Source organism: Paroedura picta, chromosome 7, assembly GCF_049243985.1.
Source record: "Paroedura picta isolate Pp20150507F chromosome 7, Ppicta_v3.0, whole genome shotgun sequence".
NCBI classification, from domain to species: Eukaryota; Metazoa; Chordata; class Lepidosauria; order Squamata; family Gekkonidae; genus Paroedura; species Paroedura picta.
Window position 1 is genome coordinate 111,473,730 of NC_135375.1, and position 26,306 is coordinate 111,500,035.

Below are 26,306 nucleotides of genomic sequence, written 5' to 3' on the forward strand. Positions count from 1 at the left end.
GCACAAGGAAACGGAGAGGGAGACAGAACTAAAGCGACTTGCTCTGGTCTCAAGTCTGCCATGGCTTTGGTTACGTGGGCTAAAGCACACTGCCAAATCCCCCCCCAAAAAAAACTGCTGCAGCCACCACGTGCTGTGGTTGATGCTTCCACAGGCATGCTTTCTCATACACTGCAGTCCCTGTGGATCAAAACTGGGATCACAGAGAGAGAAATGACCCACTGGCATGGGTGACCCTGCCTAGTTTGCCTTGGTCCTTTACACAACGAACGATTAAAATAAGTCATTTGTTGCCAGTGGATGGAGACAAGCAGACATTCAGACAGCCCTCTTTTGTACAGAGGGCAGAGATGGCTTTAAAAAGAGATTAGATCAATTAATGAAGGAGAGGTCCATTGGTGGCTACTAGCCATGGTGACTAAAGGTGGTGACAACATTCAGAAGCAAAAAACTGGGGAAGGCCTCGGCCTCTGTGCCCTGTTGATGGCTCTCCCGAAGACTTAGTTGTCCACTGTATGAGACACGATGCTTGACTAGATGAACCGCTGGTTGTTCAAGAGGGGCGCTTTTTATGTTCTTGGTTTTGTGTCACTACGGGGGTTCCCTTAGTTAAATAACCAGGTCATCAGTTTTTCGTTGTGAATTGAAAATACAAGCTTTAGAAGAAGAAAGCTAAGGTCAAGATCCCCAAAATACTGAAGTGTTTCCCTGAGTCAAAGGCCTTTATATTTCCATTTCCCAAGCAAGGTCCCTCCTCTCCAACTCATAGCAAATTGCTTTGGAAAGGGAAAGTTCAAAAGCACAGGAACCAGAACCAGTTAAAAAGGATTCCTAGTTGGAAGATGGAAGGAAACACTGGAGCCAGCTGGACCGGGAATGGCAGTCAATAAAACAAAATATAAATAAAATTTGATGTGGAACAGATTCTGCATTAGTTAGCACCACAAAAGGAAGAAGAGTTCTTAGCACACCCCTTTCATGTCAGAAACAGTTGTTGTAAACCTGTTGTGTCTCATTTTTCAATGGGTATAATGACTGATTTGGTTATTTAGACATACGCAACACTACTAGCACCCTATCCGGCCCTGGAGCACTTGGCCACAGTGATCCATATGATGGTAACGTCCAGATTAGACTTCTTTAACTTGCTCTATATGGGCCTACCCTTGTCCCTGACCCGGAAATTGCAACTGGTACAAAATGCAGCTCCTGGGGTTCTCACTCGAACACCTTGGAGAGGTCATATCCAGCCGGTGCTGAGGCAGCTGCATTGGTTGCCAATTGAATTCCAGATCCAATTCAAGGTATTGTTTTTGACCTTTAAGGCCATACGTGGTCTGGATCCTGCATATCTGAGGAACCACTTGTCTGTCTGTGCCCTCCGGAGTGCTCTTTGCTCTTCTAACACCAATAGATTGGTTGTCCCCTGTCCAAGAGAAGTCTGCCTGGCCTCGACCAGGGCCAGGGCCTTTTCAGTCCTGGCCCCTACCTGGTGGAATGAGCTCCCGGAAGAGCTGAGGGCTCTGACTCAGTTCCACAGAGCCTGCAAGACGAAGCTCTTCCGCCATGGATTTAGTTGAGGCCAGGATAGCGACATCTTCCATCTTTCCTCCCCCCCCCACACACACACAAATCTCAAAATCTGGGATGCCTCACACTGCTGGAAGTCCACAGCTTGGTTTAACTGCAGTTTATACTCCTGTTATTATATTCTGCCTTATGTTGCTGTTGGATTATTTTATGGGTGGTTTTAATGTATTAACTTTATTGTATACTTGCATGGTGGGAGCCTCCACGAGCCGGCGACCTCAGGAGTGGCAGCATAGAAGTCCAAAGAATCAGTCAATAAAATAAGTAATATAGTCATTGGAACAGAGTCAGTGAAATCCTTGCCTGTAGTATTCTAAGGCCTGACATGTACTTATCCATACCAAAAGCAAAACAAATCCAAAATCCCACGCCTCTTTTCCAAAGGAAATTAGGTCTCAGGAGAAAGTTGTTCTGGGCGAGCTATCTCTCCGACATGCTACTTTGTTATACAATGTGATTGTGTATGTGTGTATGTAAAAGATCATACAGTTGCCTACCTTCCCATCTGCAATTTAAAATCATATAGCCTGCACTAGTGATGCCAACCTCCAGGTGGCACCTTGAGATCTCCTGCGATTGCAGTTGATCTCCAGCGGATCAAGATAAGGTCCCCTGGGGGGAAAGGCTGCTTTGGAGGGTGGGGTTTATGGCGTTGTACCCTGCTGAAGCCCCTCCCCTCTCTAAACCTCACCCTCCCCAGGCTCCACCCCCCTGGGCTCTAGATATTTCCTAACCCAGAGATTGCAACCCCACAAGACACAGATAAACTGCTTTAGTGAGGCCTAATCTGTGGCAAGGGCTTGCCAGAATGTTCATGATATAAAGAGATACTCATAACAAAGTTTGTGTTGTGTAGACTTGTTTTTGAAATTAAAATCAGCATCCTAGAGAAGCACCAATGTCAAGAATTAACGCTATAAAACCATAGAGTACCCATGATTCGTTCAGAGGAGTGGCATCACTTATGAGTCCCCCCCAGAACTGATGCTGTTACTCACCAGTGAATTTTAGATTGTTTACTGCAGCAGGCTACAGGACCTTGGGGTCGATGGTGCCCAACCCCCAGAGGTCATATGGCAGTCTTAATATGCTTTGCTGCCCTCAGCTCCTCATTCCAGTCATCTAGTCTGACATGATTTATTTACATATTTAAAAAAATATTTTTGGTGTGTTGTGACTATAAGAACCAACTCTTCTTCTTCTTCTTCTTCTTCTTCCTCCTCCTCCTCCTCCTCTTCTTCTTCTTCTCCTTCTTCCTCCTCCTCCTCCTCCTCCTCCTCTTCTTCTTCTTCTTCTTCTTCCTCCTCCTCCTCCTCCTCCTCTTCCTCCTCCTCCTCTTCTTCTTCTTCTTCTTCTTCCTCTTCCTCTTCCTCTTCCTCTTCCTCTTCCTCTTCCTCTTCCTCTTCCTCTTCTTCTTCTTCTTCTTCTTCTTCTTCTTCTTCTTCTTCTTCTTCTTCTTCTTCTAGCAACAAACTATGATTCCCCCCCTTAGGTCTTGCCTTTGCAATCACAACAACTAAAACAGGAACAGAAAATGGAAGGTCCGCCCGGATCTGTATGTGTCCGCCCCGCCGCTATATTGTGTTTCCTGAGTTGTGTTGTACAGCACAGATTCCAGCACAACACATGCTTTAAGCACACTGCCCCAGACAAATGCTCAGAGTGGGTTTGGTGGGATTTCTGTGTTGTCCAGAGAGTGTCACAAAGCCCCCACCGGAGGAAATCATTTCTGGCCCTCGGGGATATTCACATTTCGTAATGGTCCACTCAGTTTCTTCAAATGCACATTTCCCATCTGTTTCAAGTTCAAGACACGCCTGTGTTTCTAGACATAGCCAATCTGTGATTTCTTTCGCATGTAGTATGTAAAGGCCATCTGCTGGTGCTTGGAAAGATCTTTGTGTATAAGTATTAATGTGTATATATATTTAATTATTATCTTTTTAGTGAATGATTCAAATGTTCAGTTTTTGGACCAAGACGATGACGACGACCCCGACACCGAACTGTATCTCACACAGCCCTTTGCGTGTGGAACTGCATTTGCGGTCAGCGTACTGGACTCTCTCATGAGCGCAGTAAGCCCCCCCTCCCCCTGTTTTCTGTGTCTTTGTAATGGGTTAGAACCCCCCCCCCCCCAGTTGCTATTACAGTTCCACATTCATCCCGTGGTCAAGTTGGGCAAAGGTATTTCTTGCATTCTTATTTATATAATGTCATGCTCTGCATGTGTGCCTTTCCTTTGGCATGGATGAAGGAATTTGCAAACTTTCCAGCTAGGAGTAAGCACCCCCAGATGCCTCTCTGCCCAGGCTGATGGAATGGGAATACTCAAGTGTAAGGGGGAAGGTGGGCTCAGCACTGGTTGCTCTTTAACTGAGCCTTTCTGTACAACTTCATGAGTACAAAGACCTTAACATTGAACAGGTACCATCTGGTCTCTACTAGTAGTTCAGAAGGCTGACTAGTAGAGCTGCCAAACTCCTGGCAGGAATTCCCTCCCCCCAAGTCCCAATGCACATCACTGCTGCAAGTGGCAATGGGGGGAAATTCAAAAAAGAAGTTCTTTCCATAGAGTTTTCGATGCTTCTTAGATCTACCACTTGTCACTTCCAAGTAGCTCTAGGAGTCAGTAGGAACTCTATGGTAAAAACTTCCTGTAAGTAGATGTGGCCTTATTTTTCTGTTGAATTTATCACCCAGGACACTGCCCTCCTCCACAAACCCTCCCACCCTCCCTATTGGTTAGCAACCCACATGGAGAAAAGATGGTTCCATGCCTGGTTGACTTAACGGGTCTTTGGGAAGCAGAGACACATATTGTATATGATGTGGGGAACAAACATTTTCTTTGGGGTTTCACTCCAAAATTAGAGAATTCTGCTTGTTACACAAGGGTTCACCTCTCTCTTCCCTGCAATTCCTTGGGGGTTATAATTGATGTGGGTTAAAGCTGAGGAAGAGGCCTAGACCTGAGATGGAGCTAGACCAATAGGGAATAGCTGTTTGGGGTAAAGGGAAGGAGGAAATGGATGATTGAGAAGCCTAGCAAACAAGGTCTGGGGGGGGGGATAACCAAGGATAACCACTGCAGGGGAAGCAAAAGGCCCTGTAAAGAGCTACAGCAGGGGTTGTCAAACTGTGATCCTCTAGATGTCCGTGGACTACAATTCCCATGAGCCCCTGCCAGCATTCGCTGGCAGGGGCCCATGGGAATTGTAGTCCACAGACATCTGGAGGGCCAGTTTGACTACCCCTGAGCTACAGTAAAGAAATGACTCTGTCCTTTAGATCCTAAACAAGATACTGTACAATGTAGATTTATTTAAGGTAGCCAACCATCAAAAACAAGGCTACCTAGACAAAATCTTTGTTTTTGTTCTATGTTAGCTGACAACTACAATAAAATCACAAATCTTAAACTGTTTGTTCCCTGCTGTTCAGAAGTATTGTTAACAAGCAATAAGGCCACTCCCCGATTGAATCTTATGAAAGCATCATAGAAAACCTGAGGAGCCTGTCTTGTACATTTGCAATATAATCATAGAATCATAGAATCATAGAATCATAGAGTTGGAAGGGGCCATACAGGCCATCTAGTCCAACCCCCTGCTCAACGCAGGATTAGCCCTAAGCTAATAATAATAAAATCAGTGCTACTTCAGACCAAAAACGGCTACCCATTTGAATCTGCAATATAATAAGTTAATGAATGCTTGATTTTTGGCTGTGTTCAGCCTCTGTGATGTCAGGAGACTCCAGGTAGCGATCTCAGCTCTGGATTGTCCACATTTAGTGGTTCAGGCTCTTAAATTGAATGCGGCGTGTGTATTCAGACATGATGATTGCCTTGAAGTACATATTGTAAAAAATACCGTGCCGTTGAAAGGGCCCTGGAGTTTGCTCTTTATAATCTGTGCACACAAGCAAATATTGTGGAAATAGAACCTTGGGCAGAAAACAATACTAATGATTCTTGAAAGGCAAAATGTCATTAGAAAGTATTTTAAAAATCTGTTAATTTTCAGTTCAATTTTCCGTAAAAGACCAGACAGGACAGCATTAATAGTGAACTATACAATCATGTAATTCTCTCTCCTTATATACACACACACACACTCACTCACCTATATTAAACAGTGCAGGGAGAGGCCTGGAAAGCAGTATCCCAATAACTACCATCCACAAGAGCTGCAATTCAGGGAAATGGGCTAGGGGGCACTGCAGGCTCAAAGATGGGGCTCAGAAGCGGCAGCCTTTTTTTGCTGAGGTCGTCGTCATCTTTGTCCCTTCCGTATCGTCTTTTTTCCATGCTGGAATGCTGGAAGCTCATTAGCGACAGCCAAGTCAAGAATCTTTTTCACACCCTTAATAACATCAACACACCTAACCACAGGAATTTGGTGCTTTCCTTTGAAAGGGATTGTGTTAAACTACCACTGTGAGAACATCTGGGCCACGCTGCCCTCTCTCACAGAACAAGGAGAGCATGGTTTTAAATGCCTTTACCCAGCATCAGACAAATACAGAATCTGATACTTCGTAAAGGAATCCCACCTGCCACTGCATCAACCATATTCTCCTTCTTTTCGAAGGACATGAGAAGGCAAAACAGTTGTCCTCAAAGGCTCCGCCTGGGTTCTCAGCCCTCTACCAATCCCAGACAAAAGATTGGGGGGTGGGGGTTGTGAAACTGGCATGAGAATATTTTACCTTTCGGGCACTCCCTATTACAGCAATCCCAGGAATTGAATGTGTGGGCCTAGCATGGGATGCAGTAGAGCAGAGGTAGTGAAACTGCGGCCCTCTAGATGTCCATGGACTACAATGCTGGCAAGGGCTCCTGGGAGCTACCCCTGCAGTAGAGAGTTTGGCCATCTGTTTGCCATACCGACCGCCTAACACTCCTGCCATTGCCCTGCCACATTTCTTAGGGCAATTGGCCAGGTTCCTCAGACTATTTGTTCTGGGAGACTTCAGTGTCCATGGGGAGATGACTGACTACTCCTTGAACTGGGACCTTGTGTATGGCATAGAAACACTGGGACTCTTCCAATTTGTACTGGTCCCATACGCCAAGTAGTTCACATCCAGGATTGGATGTTTGGGATAAGGATAAATATTGGTCAAGTGCAGCTTGGATCAATACTCTGCTGTCTCTCTGGATAGGCAGAGAGTTGATGTATGCTCTCCTAAGGAGACTTATGACTCAAATGGTTTCCACAATTTATTATGAAATCCAATGCCTCCCAGTGACTTGGTTGATATGTTCATAGAATAGAATCGTAGAATCATAGAGTTGGAAGGGATCTCAAGGGTCATCTAGTCCAACCCCCTGCAAAATGCAGGAACTCATAACTACTTGCCCACTTACAGTGGCCCCAATTTCATGCCCAAGTGTTCCCCTCTGCCCCGCCACCAAAAATCTTCAGAATTTAGCCTGGCCTGGAGGAAATTCACCTACCATCCCACAGTGGTGATCAGCAATTCCCTGGGGATGCGAGGAAGGCCCACAAGAGACACACACTGGCACATCCCTTCTTGCCCACCCACTTTCTGCCTAAGTTCATAAAATTGACATTTCTGTGAGATTACTATCTAGCCTCTCCTTAAAAACTTCCAAAGTAGAACTCACCACCAGCCAAGGAAGCCTGTTCAACTGAGGAGCCGTTCTAACTGCCAGGAACTTCTTCCAGATGTTTAGTCGAAAAATATTTTGAATTAATTTTGACCCATTGGTTCTGGTCCAACTCTCTTGGGCAACTGAAAACAATTCTGCTCCATCTTCTATATGACAGCCCCTCAAGCATTTGAAGATGGTTATCATGTCACCTCTTAAGTCACCTTCTCTCCAGGCAAAACAGACCAAGCTCCCTCAACCTTTCCTCATACGACTTGGTCTCCAAACCCCCTACCATCTTTGTAGCCCTGCTCTGGATACCCTCCAGTTTTTTCTACATCTTTCTTCAGTTGTGGTGCCCAAAACTGAACATAGTACTCCAAGTAACCAGAGCAGAGTAAAGTGGTAACATCACCTTGCGTGATCTGGACACTATACTTCTTCTTATACAGCCCCAGATGCCAATTGCCTTTTTAGCTACCGAGTTACATGGCTGACTCATGTTCAGTGTATTGCCTACTAAGACCCCCAGATCTTTTCACACGTATTACTGCCAAGACAAGTTTCAACCATCCTATAGTGATACATTTGATTTTTCCTACCAAAATAAAGAACTTTACATTTTTCACTATTAAAATTCATTTTATTCATTTTAGCCCAGTTTTCCAGCCTGTCAAGATCATCCTGTATCCTGATTCTGTCTTCTGCTGTTCTCTACCCCTCCCAGTTTAGTATCACCTGCAAATTTAATAAGCACCCCCTCTATTCCTTCATCCAAATCAGGACAGATCCCTGAGGCACTCTGCTGATCACTCCTCTCCAAGAAGATAACCATTTATAAGCACCCTTTGGGTGCAATCTGTCAACCAGTTCTTGATCCACCTAACAGTAATAGGATCCATACTGCATTTTATCAATTTGCCAATACGAATATCATTGGGAACCTTATCAAAAGTCTTAATTGAAGACTGGCACAGTCATCTCTCCTAAGTCACTGATGAGATTGCTCCTTGATGCCTTCTCCGTTCCCTTGCCAAGCCAGCTCTGTGGGATCTGTTCAAACAGAAACAGGAACTGAGACAGCTAGAGCGAGTTTGGTGGAAAATTCATAACGAGGTATCAAGAACATTTTATAAGACGCTTATGAAGGATTTCACTGAAGGTTATAAAAGATTTTGTAACATCTTTTGCCTCCACTAGCTCACACCCAGCTGAATTATTCAAAAAATTCAGTCTCTCATATCCGTATCTAATGGATCATCCAAAATTGCTCAATTGAACATTAGCTGTGAGGCTTTTATGAGGTTTTTTTTGCAGATAACTCTTGTCACTCTGCCATGACCTATCTGCTGAGCTTCATACAGTTAGTGATCTGGGGGCCCCTTGGCTGTCTCAAGGTCCTACTTTGGACCAATTCAGTCTGCTTTCTTTGGCCAAAATAGACAGAACTTTGGCAGTTATCCAGCCAACCACATGCCCCCTAGATCTATGTCCCTCAAATGGTGGGTGAAAGCCAGCAGTGATGAGAGTCAAGTCCCTCTCTAGGAGATTATTAACCTATCCGTGGTCTGAAGGACCTTCTTAATGAGATTAAAGGATATTGTGGTTAGGTCACTTCTGAAAAAATAGGCCTGGACCCTTCTGACCCAGCCAACTATTGCCCAGTCTTACATCCGCCATTTCTGGATAAGATGGTTGAACAAGATGTTCATGGGACAGCTGTGAAGTTTCTTGGATGAAAGTTCAACTCTTGATCCTTTCTTGTTTGGTTTCTGATCAGTCCATGGGGTGGAGATGGTTCTGGTTGTCCTCACAGATGACCTCCAGAGGCAACTGGATCTAGTTGAGTTGGTGCTGCTGTTTTACTTGGATTTGACAGCAGCATTTGACACTCTAGACCAACTTTTGTCAATCTTTTGACTGTTGAGGAGCCTCTGAAGTATGCTTTCAGGCTTTGAGGACCCCTGAAGTGATGTCCTCAAAGCCTTGCCATAACCACCCACATCCTTTTCCTTCCTTTTGCTCTCTTCCCCCACCTTTACTAATACTGTGGTGGCTCCACCTTGTGTAGGATGGAAAGAAGGACAGGAACCAAGAGGATAGCCCAAACAGCCACCCCCCATACCAACTCTCCCCCTTTGATTTTTACACCCATGGCCTACCCACCAAGCACTCTGGGCAGACGCATGTAGTTCCCTAGCTTGTGGCGAAGTCCATTAAGGCAGGAGGGGAAAGGGTATGAACCCCTGGGGTCCATGGACTCTGGTTGGGAATCCCCATTGTAGACCATGCACTACTAGCCCAACACCTAGCTCATGTGGGGATTCAAGGTACAGCCTTATAATGGCTGCAGTTTTTCTCCAGGACTGGAGACAGAGGATAGCACTAGAGGAAAGAACCTCTTGGTGACAAACTCTACTGTGTGGGGTCCTGCAGGAAGCTATTCTCTTCCCAAATGTTGTTTAACATATACATGCACCCCCTTTCAAGGTGGTCCAGGGTTTGGGGCTTGGCAAGGGTATGAAACCCAGCTATTCCTGTTGATGGGTGGCTAGCCATCCATACCCCCAGACACCTTGGCCACCTGTCTGGAAGCCATGGTGAATTGGCTCAAACAACCTCATTCCAACTTTATGATTCCATGATTCCAGTAAGGATAGCCCACATGATGAAAATAGAGAATAAAAACTGTTGCGGAGGTTGTGATGAAGTAGGAACATTTATGCATATGTGGTGGTCTTGTCCAAGTTTAAACAAATTTTGGAAATCAGTATTTATAAAGATTATTAAAATCACCCAGGAACATATAAAACCTACTGCTGAATTGGCCCTGTTCATCATATATATCTTAATAAAACTCCCAATGTAAACAAAAATGCTGATTAATTATCATTTAGTCACAGCTAGATTGCTTATTAGCCAATGTTGGAAGAATGCTGTAGGGATTACTTTTAAAAGATGATGTGCAAAAATAAAGGACTTGAGAAACTGACAAGTAAAATTAATTCTGGAGAGAAAAAAGGAAGATGACTTTATGATTAACTGGAATGGTTTTATAAAATATTTGATGGAATTTTCAGAATCTATTTCGTTCTTTAATCAGATGGAGGCCTTATTTTTCCATTTGATATTGGATTACAATTATGTATATAATATTGTTCAAAATTGGATTCAATGACTTTATGTAAAAAGAATACCAACTTGAAATCCCCCTCCCACCTAGATTCTTTGGTTTAATGGTTTCGTTTCTTTTTTTTTTTTTTCATTATATATTTTTACGTCTTGTGTGTCCTTCTTTACTGGACAGAACAGTACTGTTTCATGATGGTTTATTCCTATAGCTCTTATTGGAAGGTTTAATCTGTTGTGTTTTCCGGTTTTGGTTTTTGTTTATATGTGTATAATAAAGGTAAAGGTAAAGGTATCCCCTGTGCAAGCACCGGGTCATTCCTGACCCTTGGGGTGATGCCCTCTAGCGCTGTCATGGCAGACTCAATACGGGGTGGTTTGCCAGTGCCTTCCCCAGTCATTACTGTTTTACCTCCCCAGCAAGCTGGGTACTCATTTTACCGACCTTGGAAGGATGGAAGGCTGAGTCAACCTTGAGCCATGCTGGGAGTTCAATCCCAGCATCGTGGTCAGAGCATGTCTGCTGCCTTACCACTCTGCGCCACAAGAGGCTCTATGTGTATAAAAAAGATAAGTAAAAAGTGAGAGACAAAAAAAAACCCCTTTTCTTCTTTTTACGGTGACCCCTCATAGGGTTTTCAAGGTGAGAGACATTTAGAGGTGGTTTGCCATTGCCTAATTGTTCACTGTGACCATGCTGTGCACCTCTGGAGGTCACAATCTTTGTCCCTTTGCTCTCATCCGCTTGTGCCAAGAACCTCTAGTGATCTTTCTACCTTTAACAAGAGATGTGCTTAATCTGGGCCCATAACCCCTGATGGCATAGTAATTAACACAACAACAGTATACAATCTGATTAAAGAGTAGATAAACGTTTCTTTAGGAATTAACATACTTGATAGGAAAGACAGGAGATAGAGATAGATTACTAGCAGAGAGAGAGGGTAAGGCTGAGTGTGGCACTTCCGACAATAAGGGGGAAATTTCCCTGAGAGTAGCAATCTGGTGACAGACAAGGAATGTCACTTTAAAGGAGAGAAGTCGCTAACTTCACTATCCTATCCAATTGTCTTCTTGCTGCCTCCTGCAGGGTCTTCTTCTCTTCTTCTTTGTACACCAGGCATTGCCTTTTCCAACACTTTTAAATGAACTCCCTTTTGTTGGCATTAAATTAATATTTTAGAATGCCCATTGTTTGCTTGACAGGCCAGTGCAGCTTCTGGCACTGGCGAAATGTCACTGCGGAGGAAATCTTTCCTAATAAACTACACTTACCCTATACCCTAGAGTTTTTTAAAAGGACGCGGCAGGATCCTAAACTCATCATACATTTATCTGGAACGAACTCAAGATGTTTAATTGATACCTGCTTGTGTCTGAACACTGTCAGCCTTCGTAATAAGATGTTTAGTACAATGCACTGGGAAGGCTGCGAGGGCCCAGCCGCTGTAATAAGTAATGACATCTGAAGCGCAGAGGCGGCTCCCCAGCGGATTGGTGACAAGTATAAAAAGGCAATCTAGCCACTGTAAGCTTTAAATGTGGTCTGGATTTTACAATTACCCGTCCTAAAAGCCGTTATTAGACATGAAGGCAACGAGAAGGAAGGCAGTACTTCATTTCTTCGCCAATAACACCAATTATAGGAAATATAAATGATTCACATTTTTTGTTCTTTAATACCAATCAACCCTGAATCGGTCTGTGCGTGTGTGTGTTTTTAGGGGGGCCGGGCAGGCGAAGGATCGAGTGCAGGAGCCTAATGGGACAGAAGAAAATAGAGTAATTGGGGGATGCTGTCTTTTCACTTCCGATGGGAAATTATTTGAAGAGACAGCCAAGAACTTTAAACAGCAGAAAGCTCGAAAAGTTGTAATTTGGATGTCTTCACTTGTGACTTTAATGGTGTTTGCTTAAAGAGCTCTCTTTTATCTTTGCAGACATACTTCAACGACAATATTCTCACGCTGATACGTACGCTGGTAACGGGAGGAGCCACGCCGGAGCTAGAAGCGCTGATTGCCGAGGAGAACGCCCTGAGGGGGGGCTACAGCACACCCCAGACCCTGGCCAACAGGGACCGGTGTCGGGTGGCTCAGCTGGCATTGCTAGATGGGCCATTTGCAGACCTTGGGGTAAGGCTGAGACAGGAAAAGGAGGTTGAGGGACGCTTTAGGACTCCTGGAACAGGCATAGAATAGAATGAGTTGGATCCGCACCCGTACCATCTGTTTCTTCCGTTCCCTTTTCGAATGGGAAAGCTCGCATATGTGTATCTGTGTACACGCGTGTAAGCACCAGCATCACATTTTGCATTTTCTATATGGAGTGAAGCTGAAAGGCTGTCCTGATGTTCCTTTACACCTTTTTGAGCCTGCAGACACATTTGGAATTCCGCCATGGTGGCCGCAGCAACAAGACGGCTGCCACAGCTTAACTTCAGTTAAGAGCAGGGGTAGTCAAACTGCGGCCCTCCAGATGTCCATGGACTACAATTCCCAGGAGCCCCCTGCCAGCGAATGCTGGCAGGGGGCTCCTGGGAATTGTAGTCCATGGACATCTGGAGGGCCGCAGTTTGACTACCCCTGCTCTAGAGGTAGCATGCGAGTATCAGCAGAAGCCTTCCTGTCCTCTACCATTCCCCGGAGTCCATTTAAGTTCACATCTCCATCCAGCCACCTCGTTCTCTGTCGTCCCCTTCTTCTTTTGCCCTCAATCGCTCCCAGCATTAGGCTCTTCTCCAGGGAGTCCTTCCTTCTCATGAGGTGGCCTCATGAGGAAGCATTACGCACAAGAATCATGAGGAAGCATTATACACAAGAATCAGTTCCTGCTGCTACCACACTGAATGCCGATTGAGTCCCCTACTCAAAGCAAATGCTTGGCATATAGACCAAACACAATCCTGATAGGTGGCAGCATTTCTTAGAGACAAACATGTGTTTTCCTCTTCTTCCTTTTTAAATTCTGGGATTTGTTTTCAGGAGTGGAAATTGGGGGGGGGGAGGCAGGTTCAAGGGGAAATCAGACCTACTAAGTGTCAATGTGTTCTTCTCCCTTGAGAACTCCAAACCATCTTGCTGAAAATTGACAACCCAGTTAAGGAAGCTGAGCCATATGACACAATAATTTCCAAGACTGGCGCAAGAAAAGAAAAGTCACACCTTCTTAATTATCTAGTTCTTCAAGACTACATTGCTCTTAATTTGTGGAATAAGCTGTTTGCTGGTCCCCAAAGCGTGCATGCTCAATTAAAATGCAAGTCAATCACTTTTTCTTTTTTTCTTTTTTTTGCTAATAAAGTCACCGGGAGAGAACATTCCCATGCACTCACTTGTTAGCTACTTTCAAGATTCCAGCCTTTAAATGGGACAGCTTCCTCACTAATTGTTTCTCACTTGCGACAAGTAAACAACAGATTGTCTAACACCTTGTCCCCTTGGCACAGAACTACTAGCTTAAAATATCTCCTTCCCCCTCTTTGTCATTGTCAGATTTTGGGGCGGGTGAAGATTTTTGAAAAGACGCTTCATTTATGTTCTGTTTTGTCTCCTAGGATGGTGGTTGTTATGGAGATCTGTTTTGTAAAGCTCTGAAAACCTACAATATGCTCTGCTTTGGAATATACCGATTGAGGGATTTCCATCAAAACAGCCCTAGTCAGTGCACAAAGCGGTACGTTGCACCTTGGGTTGTCTGGACCCGTCCTTGGGCAGATGATCTCCCAGAAGGGTTCTGGCCCCCACCTGGAACAATAAGTCAAAGACACCTCAGGATAACCTATGAAGCAATAAGATTTAGGATCTCAAGCCATGGGTTGCAAAATTATATTAGAAAGTAGAGAAATAGTTTGCTTATAACAGGTACCTCTGATGGTGATAGTTTTTCTCATATGAAAAAAAATAATAGTATTAACGTTGATGTATTTTTGTCTTAATTTATTGTATTTGTTGACAGCCACCCCCAGTCCAGCTGACTCGTGGCTTGTGCTTTAAAATATGAAACCCGAATTCCCCAACCCTAACCAACCCAACCCCCTTCCCTCCTGTCCGCTCAATGGCCCTCCATCAGGCCCCCCATGTCACAAGGAGGGGGGTGCTGAGAGGAGGGACCCAGCAGATGTGCCTCGTCCCGGCCTCAACACTGTAATATTCTGAAATTATATGCTAGAAATTTACTAAAATGAAGTTTAAAAAAGAAGATAAGAAAGCTTGACAACTATTTTAAATTAAATAGAAAAAAATATTTAAAATAGGTTAAAACAATTAAACTTGGGAAGCATTTACAATGGTGGTGATTTTTAGAGGGGGAAAGTTCTAATATTGTTTTAGGTATTATTCTGAATCCAAATGTCAAAAGACAAGAAAGTTTAGGTATTTGAAACTGGTCCTGGACAAAAAGATTGGTTAATTAGAAACTCAGAGGATGTAGTTTTCCTGGATTTCAGTAAGATGTTCTTACAGGTTGACTGGAAGATTGCAGGAACCAATCCAACTGGAGGGAAGTAACACCCTTCTTCTCTGTTTTTCTTTCAGTTTTGTTATAGCCAACCCACCTTATGAGTTTGAGCTCGTGCCGACGGACTTGATTTTCTGTTTGATGCAGTTCGACCACAACGCTGGCCAGTCCCGGGCCAGCCTCTCCCACTCTTCCCATTCTTCCTATGCTTCCAGCAAGAAGAGCTCGTCGATTCACTCCATCCCGTCCACCACAAACCGACAGAACCGCGCAAAGACCAGGGACTCACGGGAAAAGCAGAAGTATGTGCAAGAAGACAGACTCTGATATGTGTCCCCACTTCCCACCATGTGTGCCGCTGTAGCCACCACCCATGCCCTCCCCATCGGTGTGTCTGAGAGTCGCTTTCCCCATTCTCTCCAACCCCACCTTACGCTCCCATGGAATCCCCATTTTTATACACATATTTTGCGTACGTAGAACAGTGTGCATGTGATTGTCATTTTTATTTCAATACCATAAAACCCTTCAAAACAACAGCAACAAAGCAGACGGACCAAAAAAAGTTATTTACGGTGGGGGAGAGCAGATGTGTCTAATACTGCTGTAACTAGCTACTTTGCATATCGGTGCTCAGAGCATGTGCAGCATGAATATGATCCATTTGTGATGTCAGTTAGAGGAAGATAGTTATGGAGCACAAAGGTGTTGTTGTTAAAGGGATACGGATGTTAACATTTGCACATATAAAGAGTCCCAATTCCCATGGGTACGCAGGGAGAGAGGAGTTTCATGTTTGGGAGTGAAAAACAACACAAATCTTTAATCTTTTGTATACTAAAGAAGGGGTAGTCAACCTGCGGTCCTCCAGATGTTCATGGACTACAAGCATTTGCTGGCAGGGGCTCATGGGAATTGTAGTCCATGAACATCTGGAGGACCACAGGTTGACTACCCCTGTACTAAAGTGTCACAGATTCTCCATTACACCGACAGACTCTTTAAAAAAATTAAACACATCGTTTCTTGAAGGATGAATGCCTTTTTTTTGTTTTAATGCTAAAATACTAAAAGATGACCAGGGATGGAGTTCTGCAGCTCTAATGGTTTAACTTTTTTTTTTGAAGAGTCTAATTGCATATTAAATTCTTGTCTAACTGATACTGCCGCTCGAATAACTATATTCTCCTCTCATTTTCGACATTTGAGATGAAAAGCCACGTGTATCATCAATATTGAATGCAACTCATTAGAATCTTCCTTCCTGAGGATTTATGTCTATTAGAAGGTGAATTAGTCACCTTGTGTACGGAACAAATGGGGTGCGATCTCTCCCATGTGCGGCAGAGGATCATGCTCATAATGTTCAGGGAGGGGGAGAGCAAGTATTTTTCCATGCTTAAGTATCAGTCCCAAGAGAACTCTTTCTTCCCCTCTGATAGCTTAATTTTGTGACATTAAAACCTCCAGAAAGTACTTCTTGTCTTTTTCAGAAAAGCGAGGCTCATATATAAGCTGACGGGTTTGCCAAAAGTGTACAGCCAGAGAGTTCCTTGCTTAACATCTGTGGGCATTAATTGAATTGTCCCCATTCACTTCAGAAATTCCAAGGAAAGGATCAGCTGGCCTTAGAAAGTAGAATAGCAGCCTCGGATGGGGCTGCCTTGGAACTATTGAACCATAAGTCTCAAACCATGATTGAGGTGCAGCCTATTTGTGGATCAGATTCAGGAAGAGGGAGTCATGGCCGATAGGCCAGTCAGTGGCTACTAGCCGCGATGACTAAAGGGAACCTCCAAGTTCAGAGGCAGTAAAACTCTGACTCTCAGCACCCGGTGGCAACAGCAGGGGAAGGCCTCAGGTCTATGCCCTGTTCATTTGACCCTCTATCGTACTTGATGGTCCACTGTAGGAGAAAGGAAGCTGGACTGGACAGACCACTGGTAGGATCCAACAGGGATCTCCTTCTATTCTTATAAACAGAATCCCAGATCACTTTGTCTCCCAGTACCTTTAACCACCCAGCTCACGAGGACTGAGAGGACATTATTTTCTGGATACTGGCAATGCCTTATACGTGCCAAATGTAGTGCAGGATCCTGCACCTGGATTCTGCAGTGGAGGGGGCTCTCTCTTTACCTGTATTTTGGCAAGAGAGTGAATTGGTGCCATGAGGCATCTCCCCACTATAACATGAATGAAGCAGTGGGAACAACCACCGAGAGAGCAACTTCCTTGGTTAAGGCATGCCTCTACCCAACCACCCCACCGCCTCCTCATTTGATCCAGCCTATGGCTTGGGCATCACGACACTGAGGACAGAGGAGGTATTTCTGCCTCGACATTGTCTGTCCCGATCAGTAACGTGTCCTGACGGAAAACTCATTTACTTGCAAGGAAACCCTACATCTTAGCTAGATGAAAGTAGGAGCGCGTAACCATGTAGAGCTAGCCAAGCTATGCTTGAAGGCATACAGTCTGAAGAACTGGACATCCATAGAAAACGCTGAGCTTTTCAACCTAGCTGGATGATGCCTTGACTTCTTGCACAGCCTTATTCATGCATTTCAGGTGCCTCCCTCAGAACCACACTGTTCTTGCACCCCTCTTTCCCTTGCCCCACCTTTATTTTCATTAGGTAGCTAGCCATTTACTTAACAAATATAAGTTGTATGTTTCCTACTTTATACTGGGGACAGGGTAGTTGCTAAGCAGACAGGTAGTTCTGGGTATAAGAAAGTGGTTTTTATGGTCAGTGTTGCCTTTCCTTCCTTCCACCCCTTCCCCCGCCCCCTAAAAGCATGATGATTACAGAAGCTTGCTGTGTGAATTCACAATGAAGCCAAGCACTTTTACTGACAACCTCTGGTTTGGTACAATGTAGGAGGCACCCAAAACATCTCCTTGCCCGAAGGGTGACTGTAAGTTGGTTATCACTGAAAAGTATTTTGAACTTAGCTTGCTTTCGACTGTCCCATTCCACTCCCTCCCCCCCATATCAACCAATCCCCCCCAGCAGCACTGCTGCCCCCCCTTGCCTCCCCGGCATAGCCCTTGATCACAGAGACCAATTTCTTGAGCTTTGTTTGAGAAAGAAAGTCCCCAATGTTTTGCCATGAGGCCTTTCCCGACTCCTGCCAAGGATGTGCCAGTTAAAGTGCTCAACAGGACATGTGAGAGTTGCAAAAAAAAAAAAGCCTTTTGTAAAACTTACCTAGCTTACTTCTCTTTCTAAAGTGCGACAAGGATGAATAGAATGGGCCAAGGTATGACAATCGATGGTTGTGCATGAGCTTAGAAACACTGCTGTGGGGTTTCCTTCTATAACTTTTGTCCTTGTGAAAACTCGTGACACATTAAAAAAAAACCAAGTTACCAAACTTGATTCAGTTATCCGATTTGTTTATTTTGATTTCAAACTTGTCGTAATTTTAATTTTTTTGCTTCATTTCTAAACCCAGAGGAAACTTTGCTGTGGCTGCTGCTGCTGCTGTTGCTGATTTCCCCCCCCCCCTTGTGATTTGTTCGTTTTGGTTTTGAACCCTTTCTTCATCTGCTTGCGTTCCCCATTGCATGAGTGTTCTCCCCCCCCCTCCTTCTCCTCCTGAACATCTCCGTGTTCACTCTTGAGTGGAATTGTTCTCCTGCTGTGGCCACCACGTCTTTCCCCTCTCCTCCCAGTCTTTGTACACCCATCCCCGGTTGTCTCCTCAATAACAGTGATAATGACTTGACTTCACGCTGCCGATTTGTTTAGAGAAAGACCCTTTCTGAGGAGGGCCTGGAGGAGAAGACCTGCTGCTTTGCCACCAGAACTGCTTTTCTGTGACTGCCATATCCTCTTTTCCTCTGACCGAGGAAGGGATATCCATAGGAAAGCAGCTGTTGCCTGAATTTGAGAGCCGTGGGAGAACAATCAATAATTTGTTTGTTGCGGTAGATACAACAGAAGACAATTCCTTGGTGTTGGGAAGGGGGGACAGAGTAGAAAATGCTGTCCCTAAATGAAATTTTCAGTGAAAGCTACCCCAAAATTCAGCCCCTAAGGGCCCAGTCTAGAAAACCCCTTTGCTCCCATTTCCAGTGGGACTCTGGCCACAGGAACCTCCTAGATATTTCTGAGAAACACTGCACAGCTTGCTGGACTCTACCCTGTTCTATCTTCTATCTTTTCACTGTTTTCAGTATACTAGTAGATTGCTTTAAGGAAAAATTGTATGCGTGGTCCTGGCTGTGTTGACTGATATGAAAATTCTTGGGTTTTGGATCAGGGTCCAAGTGCAAATAATTCCTGAAAGCTCTGCCAAGGTGAACTACATGTGAAGACTGTGTGCAAAAGAAAAGAATAGGAAACCTATGCTTTCCTCCCCTCCTCCTGCCCCCTGTTCTGGTGGTATCTCACCCAAACCGTAATTATTAAAACTCTTTGGTTTAGGTAGCACTTTGTACATTTGAGATGTGGTTCGCTAGAACCATAGAGCTGGAAAGGGCCATGCAGGCCATCTTGTCTCACCCCCTGCTCAATACAGGATCAGCCTAAAGCATCCAGGATAAGTATCTGTCCAGCCACTGCTTGAAGACTGCTAGTGTGGGGGAGGTCACCATCTCCCTTGGCCGTCCATTCCACTGCTGAACTATTCTGACTGTAAAAAAAGATTTTACCTATATCCAGCTGGTACCTTCCCACCTGTAATTTAAACCCATTCTTGTGAGTACTCTGCTGCCAACAGGAACAGCTCCCTGCCCTCGTCCAAGTGAAAGCCTCTCAAACACATGGTGCTTCTCACAATTAGTATGAATATCTGGCCACGGGGCCACATCATGAGTATATGGAATTAGCATAGGGGGACTTTTTGGGTCCCAAATTCAGCCAGAAAGGGTTTCACTGGGCGCTTACTGTTGCCTCTGGATGGTTGCTTCTATATGCTTTACAGATTATCCTTCTGTTGTTTGCCACCTGCTACCTCCAGCTCTGTGTACTGATCTAACTAGGCAACAGTGCTGTTTCATACCTGTTGCCTTCCCCTGCACCAGCCAACCTGCCCTGATCACGTGTCCTTGGAAGCAAATGTCATTGGTTTCCATTGGGTTGACCGTCAGGGGTGCATATGTGTCATTATGGACTTCAGAAGGTCTCATGACAAAGCTGGAGGATACAAGAGAACCCAGTCTTACCAAAGCAGATGTGTATTGTGAGCATCTAGATGAGAGGCCTTCTTGGAGCCTGACATACACTGACCGGACTTCCATGATGGAAGGAGGACCAGATTCAAATGCATTGGAGGGATAAGAAAACCAGTCTGCTAGCCCATCTTTAACAGTCACTCAGTAGCAATGGTACACCAATGATATCTTGAAAACTGGCCTAACAAGCACATGTAGTTATCTACACTTGGTTCAAGAAGGAGCAGTCTTGAATGGGAAGGAATGCTCTTCACTCAAAGTGTTTGCAAGCATGAGAAGTACCTCCACACACACACATGAAGAAGGTCAAAGTGGCATATGTTGGTGGCTCCGGAACTCCAGGGCAAGTCTGCTTCTTGACATGCACCACTGCTGTTCCCACCCCTTTCTTTTCTCAACATTCTGAATCCCCTCCCCTTCCCATGCCCTGACCTCCCAACTCTTCTTCTATTTCCCAGCCTAGAGCTGTCCTTGCTAGCTGGGGGCATTTCCACTTCTGTTGGAAGCAGGCAAATGGTCCCACCTTCTAGACCAGGGGTAGTCAAACTGTGGCCCTCCAGATGTCCGTGGACTACAATTCCCATGAGCCCCTGCCAGCTAATGCTGGCAGGGGCTCGTGGGAATTGTCGTCTACGGACATCTGGAGGGCCGCAGTTTGACTACCCCTGTTCTAGACAGACTTCTGCCATGAGGAGCCAGATGGGCACAGCTGCACGGCATAATTCAGCATTAATCTTTCATGCATATTCTCCCCCCGTGAATGATAGCTGAACTGTGGCTGGCAGATGTGTTCCCAGCTGTATATTATTTTGAAAATGTGATTGCATAAAATGCTACCGGCTTAGAAAGGAAGGTCCATGGACTGGTGGAGAACCACAAAGGCTAGAGATGGAGCATGTGTTATTTTTAATGGGGTGATCCTTGAATTTCTAGCGAGTGTCCTGGAGCTTCCTCCCCCCCATGCCCCAACTAAATTCCACCCACTAACAACTAGCTTGTACTACAAGAGTGCCAGGATTCATTTCTCAGTTTGAATATTTATTGACAGCTGAGCAAATAGCATGACCTACAATAAGAACAAAGTGCTCTCTATTGCTTAGATCAGACTTTCTCAACCAGGGTTTTGTGAAACCCTGGGGTTCCTTGATAACCCTGGGCGGGTTTCCTGAATGGGTGGGAGTTAATTTTTCAAAATCTATATATTTAATTTGTTAAATAGTTACCAGGTGATATGACCATATACAAAGAATTGTCAAAGAACTGAGGCTTTTGAACTCTGGTGCTGAAGAAGACTCGTGCGAGTCCCTTGGACTGCAAGGCGAACAAACTGGTCAGTCCTAGAGGAGATCAGCCCTGACTGCTCCTTAGAAGGCCAGATCCTGAAGATGAAACTGAAATACTCATGAGAAGGAAGGACTCCCTGGAGAAGAGCCTAATGCTGGGAGCGATTGAGGGCAAAAGAAGAAGGGGATGACAGAGAATGAGGTGGCTGGATGGAGTCACTGAAGCAGTCAGTGCGAGCTTAAATGGGCTCCGGGGAATGGCAGAGGACAGGAAGGCCTGAAGGATCACTGTCCATGGGGTCGCGATGGGTCAGACACGACTTCGCAACTAAAAACAAATGCTTCCAACCCCCAGTTTGACCAACATCATCAGCAGAAGTCAAAGCAAACTTAGGGCACGCCTAATCTTTGCCCAGCTTCTCTTTCATTCTTCATTAACTGCCATATTCACCTGTGGAACGACTAGGGGTCGGCTCATGCTGTTGACCAGTCTGGAATGTTTTATACCTAAATCAGGCATTGAAAAATGGCAAAACGATGCCCATGGGCACAGCGGCTGGCATCCACCAACATCTTTTCTGGTGCTCACCAAGTATTTTTAGGAAGTGGGCGGGGCCAGGTAGGACTTCTGATTGACTAATGAAGATTTGATTGGCCGTGCAGATTTTTTTTTTAATGTTGCTTCGATGACAGCTGGACACGACTTAGCACCTAACAACAACAATGACCATATACGATCATGTCAACCTGCTCCCCCCTCTCAAAATGGCCAATGGTGGGCCTGGAGGGGGTGGGAAGGGGAGGGTCCCCAGGTGGCCATGCACACAGCTCTGCTTCCCAACCATATTTTGCATGATGGTGCCCCTCCAGGGGTTTATCAAAGCCTGAAGAATGTTCCAGGGCTTTCTCAACAGTAAATAAAATGAGAAAACCAGGCTTAGATATGGAAATGGGTTCTACAGGAAAATTCCAGTGCTGGTAAACATATGCTTTTAGAGCTAAAGCAGCAGCACTTGAAAGATGAAGTATCTGCTTTATTTTGTATTTAATGCAAGAGATCGAAAGCAGTTTGCATTTGACATGCAGGAGTAGTGACTGGAACCCACTCTGGCCCCCTGCCTTCCTTGTTGACGCTCGGACTTGGGTGAACAAGGTGTGGAGAATGCTGATCTATTGTGCCAGGATGCAACCTTGTTGGCTCATCTGCTGCAGCTCAGCTCGGGCTTTCTGCTCATGGAAAGCGTCCTTGCAGGGCATCCTGGAACTGTTGGACGCTCACAAGTTCAGGCCCCTGCAACTCATGGAGGTTCTGGCTTCCCCCTTTAGGTTATATCCCAGCATGCATACCACCTTGGCCTCATTGTGAAAGATGGCCCCCCAGTCCTGCATGAAACTGGGCACCTGGACCAGGAAATAAGGCAGTCTGTCCACAGACCCATCAGAATTGGGGTGGAATTCGCAGCTGGTCACCCCCCTGCTGCCATCCCCAGGACATAACCCTGGGCCGGTGGCACCATGGCACAGAACTGCTGCAAATCCCGCAGCCTCTATGCACCGGGGGTCCTCTATCACGCCACTCACCAGTACACGTTTTTCTCTGACCAGGACTCGGACGGGGCCAACCCCCTGGACAGTGCATATCCACTCTGGAGAGCCATGACCTCATGAGTCATGGTCATGTTCCACTCCCCTGCCATGCCCCTTACATGGGGCCTAGGTCCACAATTGTATGTAGCCCCCTCAGAGGGCAATCAACCCATCTCCCATGGGCACTGAGACCTCTGGCCTGGGAGCTACAACACTGTCCAATACCAGGTGAACTTCCAGTCCAGTCTGGCTGCTGACTGGCATGGTGGACTGCCAACCTGAGGCCTGACTGCGTCCAATTCTTGGCAATGTGAAGTCCTTCTGCTCCTCCTTGAGCCACTGGGAGATTCAGCCATCACTAGAATAGGAAAGTTGTTCCCCTGAACCCACCTCCATCACCACTTCCATGGTTGAGAGGTGAATGGATATAGAGGGGTTTACGGGGTATTGAACTGTCTTTGACAAACTGAGAAATGTAGTCCAGGCACAGTCTCTCAATTCCAACACAGCAGAGTCCCGGGTGGTCGGAATACAGCTAAAGTTAGTCTTTATTGAAGGCACTTTCTAGGAATAAGCATCAGTCGGGACTCACAGAATCAGGAATTGCTGAAGATGGGGGGTGAGGGAAAGAATGGGACTTACATAGACTTGGGTTCCCACCAGGGAAACCTGTTCCCAAGACAGAAACGTTTGATCAACAAAGGTGTGAAACTTGGATACTTGGAGACAAACAGTCTGCCCATCATAGCCAGATTGCCCCAGCTGCCCCTAGCAGCTAGCTCAGATGTTTACACCTCAAAGCAAGGACATAAATAGTGATATGTGTTTCATAGGAATCAGCAGAACTATGCCTGTGGGGAAAATACAAAGAAAACAGGAGGGAGGGGTGGAGGGGAGGAACTGAACTCCAGCCCAGGAAAACACAGGAGAGATTGACATGGCACATGACAGTGGGTTGGTGGGCAGGAAGGGTTTTGTCGGTGCTTGGCTCTTGTGGCCCTTTCTTGCATGCCCAGGGAATGCCAATTGGGAGATGAATTTTCTCCAGGCCAGACTGGCCAGAAATTCTGTTTTTTTTTTTGGGGGGGGGGCATCATCTTGGCATGAAATTGGGGTCCCTGTGGGTGGGCAAGTAGAAGAAGAAGAAGAAGAGTTGGTTCTTATATGCCGCTTTTCTCTACCCGAAGGAGGCTCAAAGCGGCTTACAGTCGCCTTCCCATTCCTCTCCCCACAACAGACACCCTGTGGGGTGGGTGAGGCTGAGAGAGCCCTGATATCACTGCTCGGTCAGAACAGTTTTATCAGTGCCGTGGCGAGCCCAAGGTCACCCAGCTGGCTGCATGTGGGGGAGCACAGAATCGAACCCGGCACGCCAGATTAGAAGTCCGCACTCCTAACCACTACACCAAACTGGCTCTCTGAATTCTGAATTTCTTGCATTGTGCAGGGGGTTGGACTAGATGGCCGTGGAGGTCCCTTCCAACTCCATGATTCCTCTTTCTGTACATCTGGGATGTTAAAATCAACTTGTTTTTGATGTAAAAAGCAACCCTCTCATCTCACCCAACTTTCTGTGCAAAGAGTCCAGACTTGTGAAAAGAAAGCCAGTGACACAGCTTTGCCATCTCATTCCCCTCTCCCCAGAAAACCGAGGGCCTCAAACTAGGGGAGCAGGTATCTATTTCCTCTTTTGTGGACGCTGGAAACTTTATTTAGCAGCCGCATGTAACTCCAGCTGGTAATATTTCATGCCGCAAAATATGTTTGCGGGGGGTGGGGGGGGAATCATGTTGGGAACAGTCACAGAAGTTCAGAGATAATGAGACCCATTTCACCTCCCTGCAGTTTGAGTTCCAACAACTGCAAGAAAACTACTCCCTGCCAAACAAACAGGCGTGGGGGTGGTGGGATGTTTAATATTTGCCAGGAGGGGGGAATTGGAGGCAAGCTAACTGTGCGTGCCCTCCCACCACAACACTGCCATTTTAATTTAAAACAAGACTCCTACGAAGTAATCAGTTGTCTTGATGGGGATCACAGCAGATTTTTTAAAAAGAAAAACACAGATTTTTTTGTTGTCATGACAAAAACATCCTTTCGGAAACCACGGTGTTGAAGAAAGCCAGTAACACACAGTAGGGACCAGAACTAGGAAAGCCAGCCCCCCTTCAGGTCCTTACCCAGACGTGAAGCTCCTTGGGTGATCTTGGACAAACCTCCCTCTCAGCCTAACCTCCCTCACAGGGATGCTGTGAGGATAAACTCGAGTGGAGGGAGATCTGAACTCCTTGGAGCAGGAATTCCCAACCAGGGCTCCAAGGATCCCAGGAAGGGGGGCATCGGAGCTCCAGAGGGGATCTGCAGTTGTCCCCTTCTTCCTTAATTGACTCAGCCACAAATCAGGGAGATGGCTGCTTCCTTGCTTCCCCCTTCCCCCTCTCGAGCGTGAGTTCTCTCATGGATTCTGTGCCTGGGAGGCCACGGAGCTTGCACACCTAGTCCCACCTTAAACCACCTCCTCTCCCCCCCCCCCCAGTTCTCCTTGAGTCTGCTTATTAAAGTGGGTGGTGATATAATTTCTGGTCACACAGCACTTCTGGATTGGTCTCCAGTTTGGTGTAGTGGTTAGGAGTGCGGACTTCTAATCTGGCATGCCGGGTTCGATTCTGCACTCCCCCACATGCAGCCAGCTGGGTGACCTTGGGCTCGCCACGGCACTGATAAAACTGTTCTGACCGGGCAGTGATATCAGCGCTCTCTCAGCCACACACACCTCACAGGGTGTCTATTATGGGGAGAAGAAAGGGAAGGAGGCTGTAAGCCACTTTGAGACTCCTTTGGGTAGAGAAAAGTGGCATATAAGAACCAACTCTTCTTCAGTTCTGTTCCATGCACACTTGACTCATTCCTCTAGAACTGAGAGGGGCACTATCCAGCCAAGCTTTAATCCCCACTGAGTCTCCTTCCTGTTCCCCTTCCCAGCTTGTTGAGTGAATCCCTCTGCTTCAACAATGCAGTGACATCTGGCATTGGCAAACCATCCCTCAGCACTTTGGGGCCAGAGGGCATCACTCAGGGCCCAACTCAAAAGTCTCTCTACGAAGTAACTGTTAAAAGTCCTGGGCTCCAGTGCTGTGATGGTCTAAAACAGCTTTTTGGTTTCTTAATCATGGTGTGCTGTCATGTTGCAGCAGATTCATGGCGGCCCTCGGAGAATGGGTTTTGCAAGGCAAGAGAGCTGGTTTGCCCCTGCATAGCCACCCTGGACTTCCTCAGTGGTCTCCCATCTGAGGGCTAATCATGCCAACCCTGCTCAGCTATTCAGGAAAGAAGACATGGAAAGGGGGCTTGCCCTTGCCTGCCTCTGTGGAGCAACCCTAGACTTCCTTGCTGGTCTCCCATCCAATCACTAGCCAGACTTAGCTTTTAAGATCAGGCAAGGTCAAACTAGCCTG

At 45.9% G+C, this 26,306-nt stretch overlaps 1 protein-coding gene across 9 annotated transcripts in view; it reads left to right on the top strand.

The window, feature by feature from the left end:
* The window catches only part of KCNMA1 (potassium calcium-activated channel subfamily M alpha 1), a 581,951-nt gene that overhangs the window by 540,878 nt on the left and 14,767 nt on the right, over positions 1-26,306 (top strand). For 6 of the 9 annotated variants that reach the window (XM_077345959.1, XM_077345953.1, XM_077345954.1 and 3 more), the window contains 5 exons: positions 3,538-3,668; positions 12,280-12,474; positions 13,896-14,014; positions 14,875-15,099; positions 18,035-18,063. In XM_077345959.1, the coding sequence (XP_077202074.1) occupies positions 3,538-3,668; positions 12,280-12,474; positions 13,896-14,014; positions 14,875-15,099; positions 18,035-18,063 (699 nt within the window). Of the gene's footprint in view, positions 1-3,537; positions 3,669-12,279; positions 12,475-13,895; positions 14,015-14,874; positions 15,630-15,743; positions 18,183-26,306 lie in introns of those variants that run through there. The other 3 variants (XM_077345957.1, XM_077345958.1, XR_013232722.1) reach the window with 2 other exon arrangements.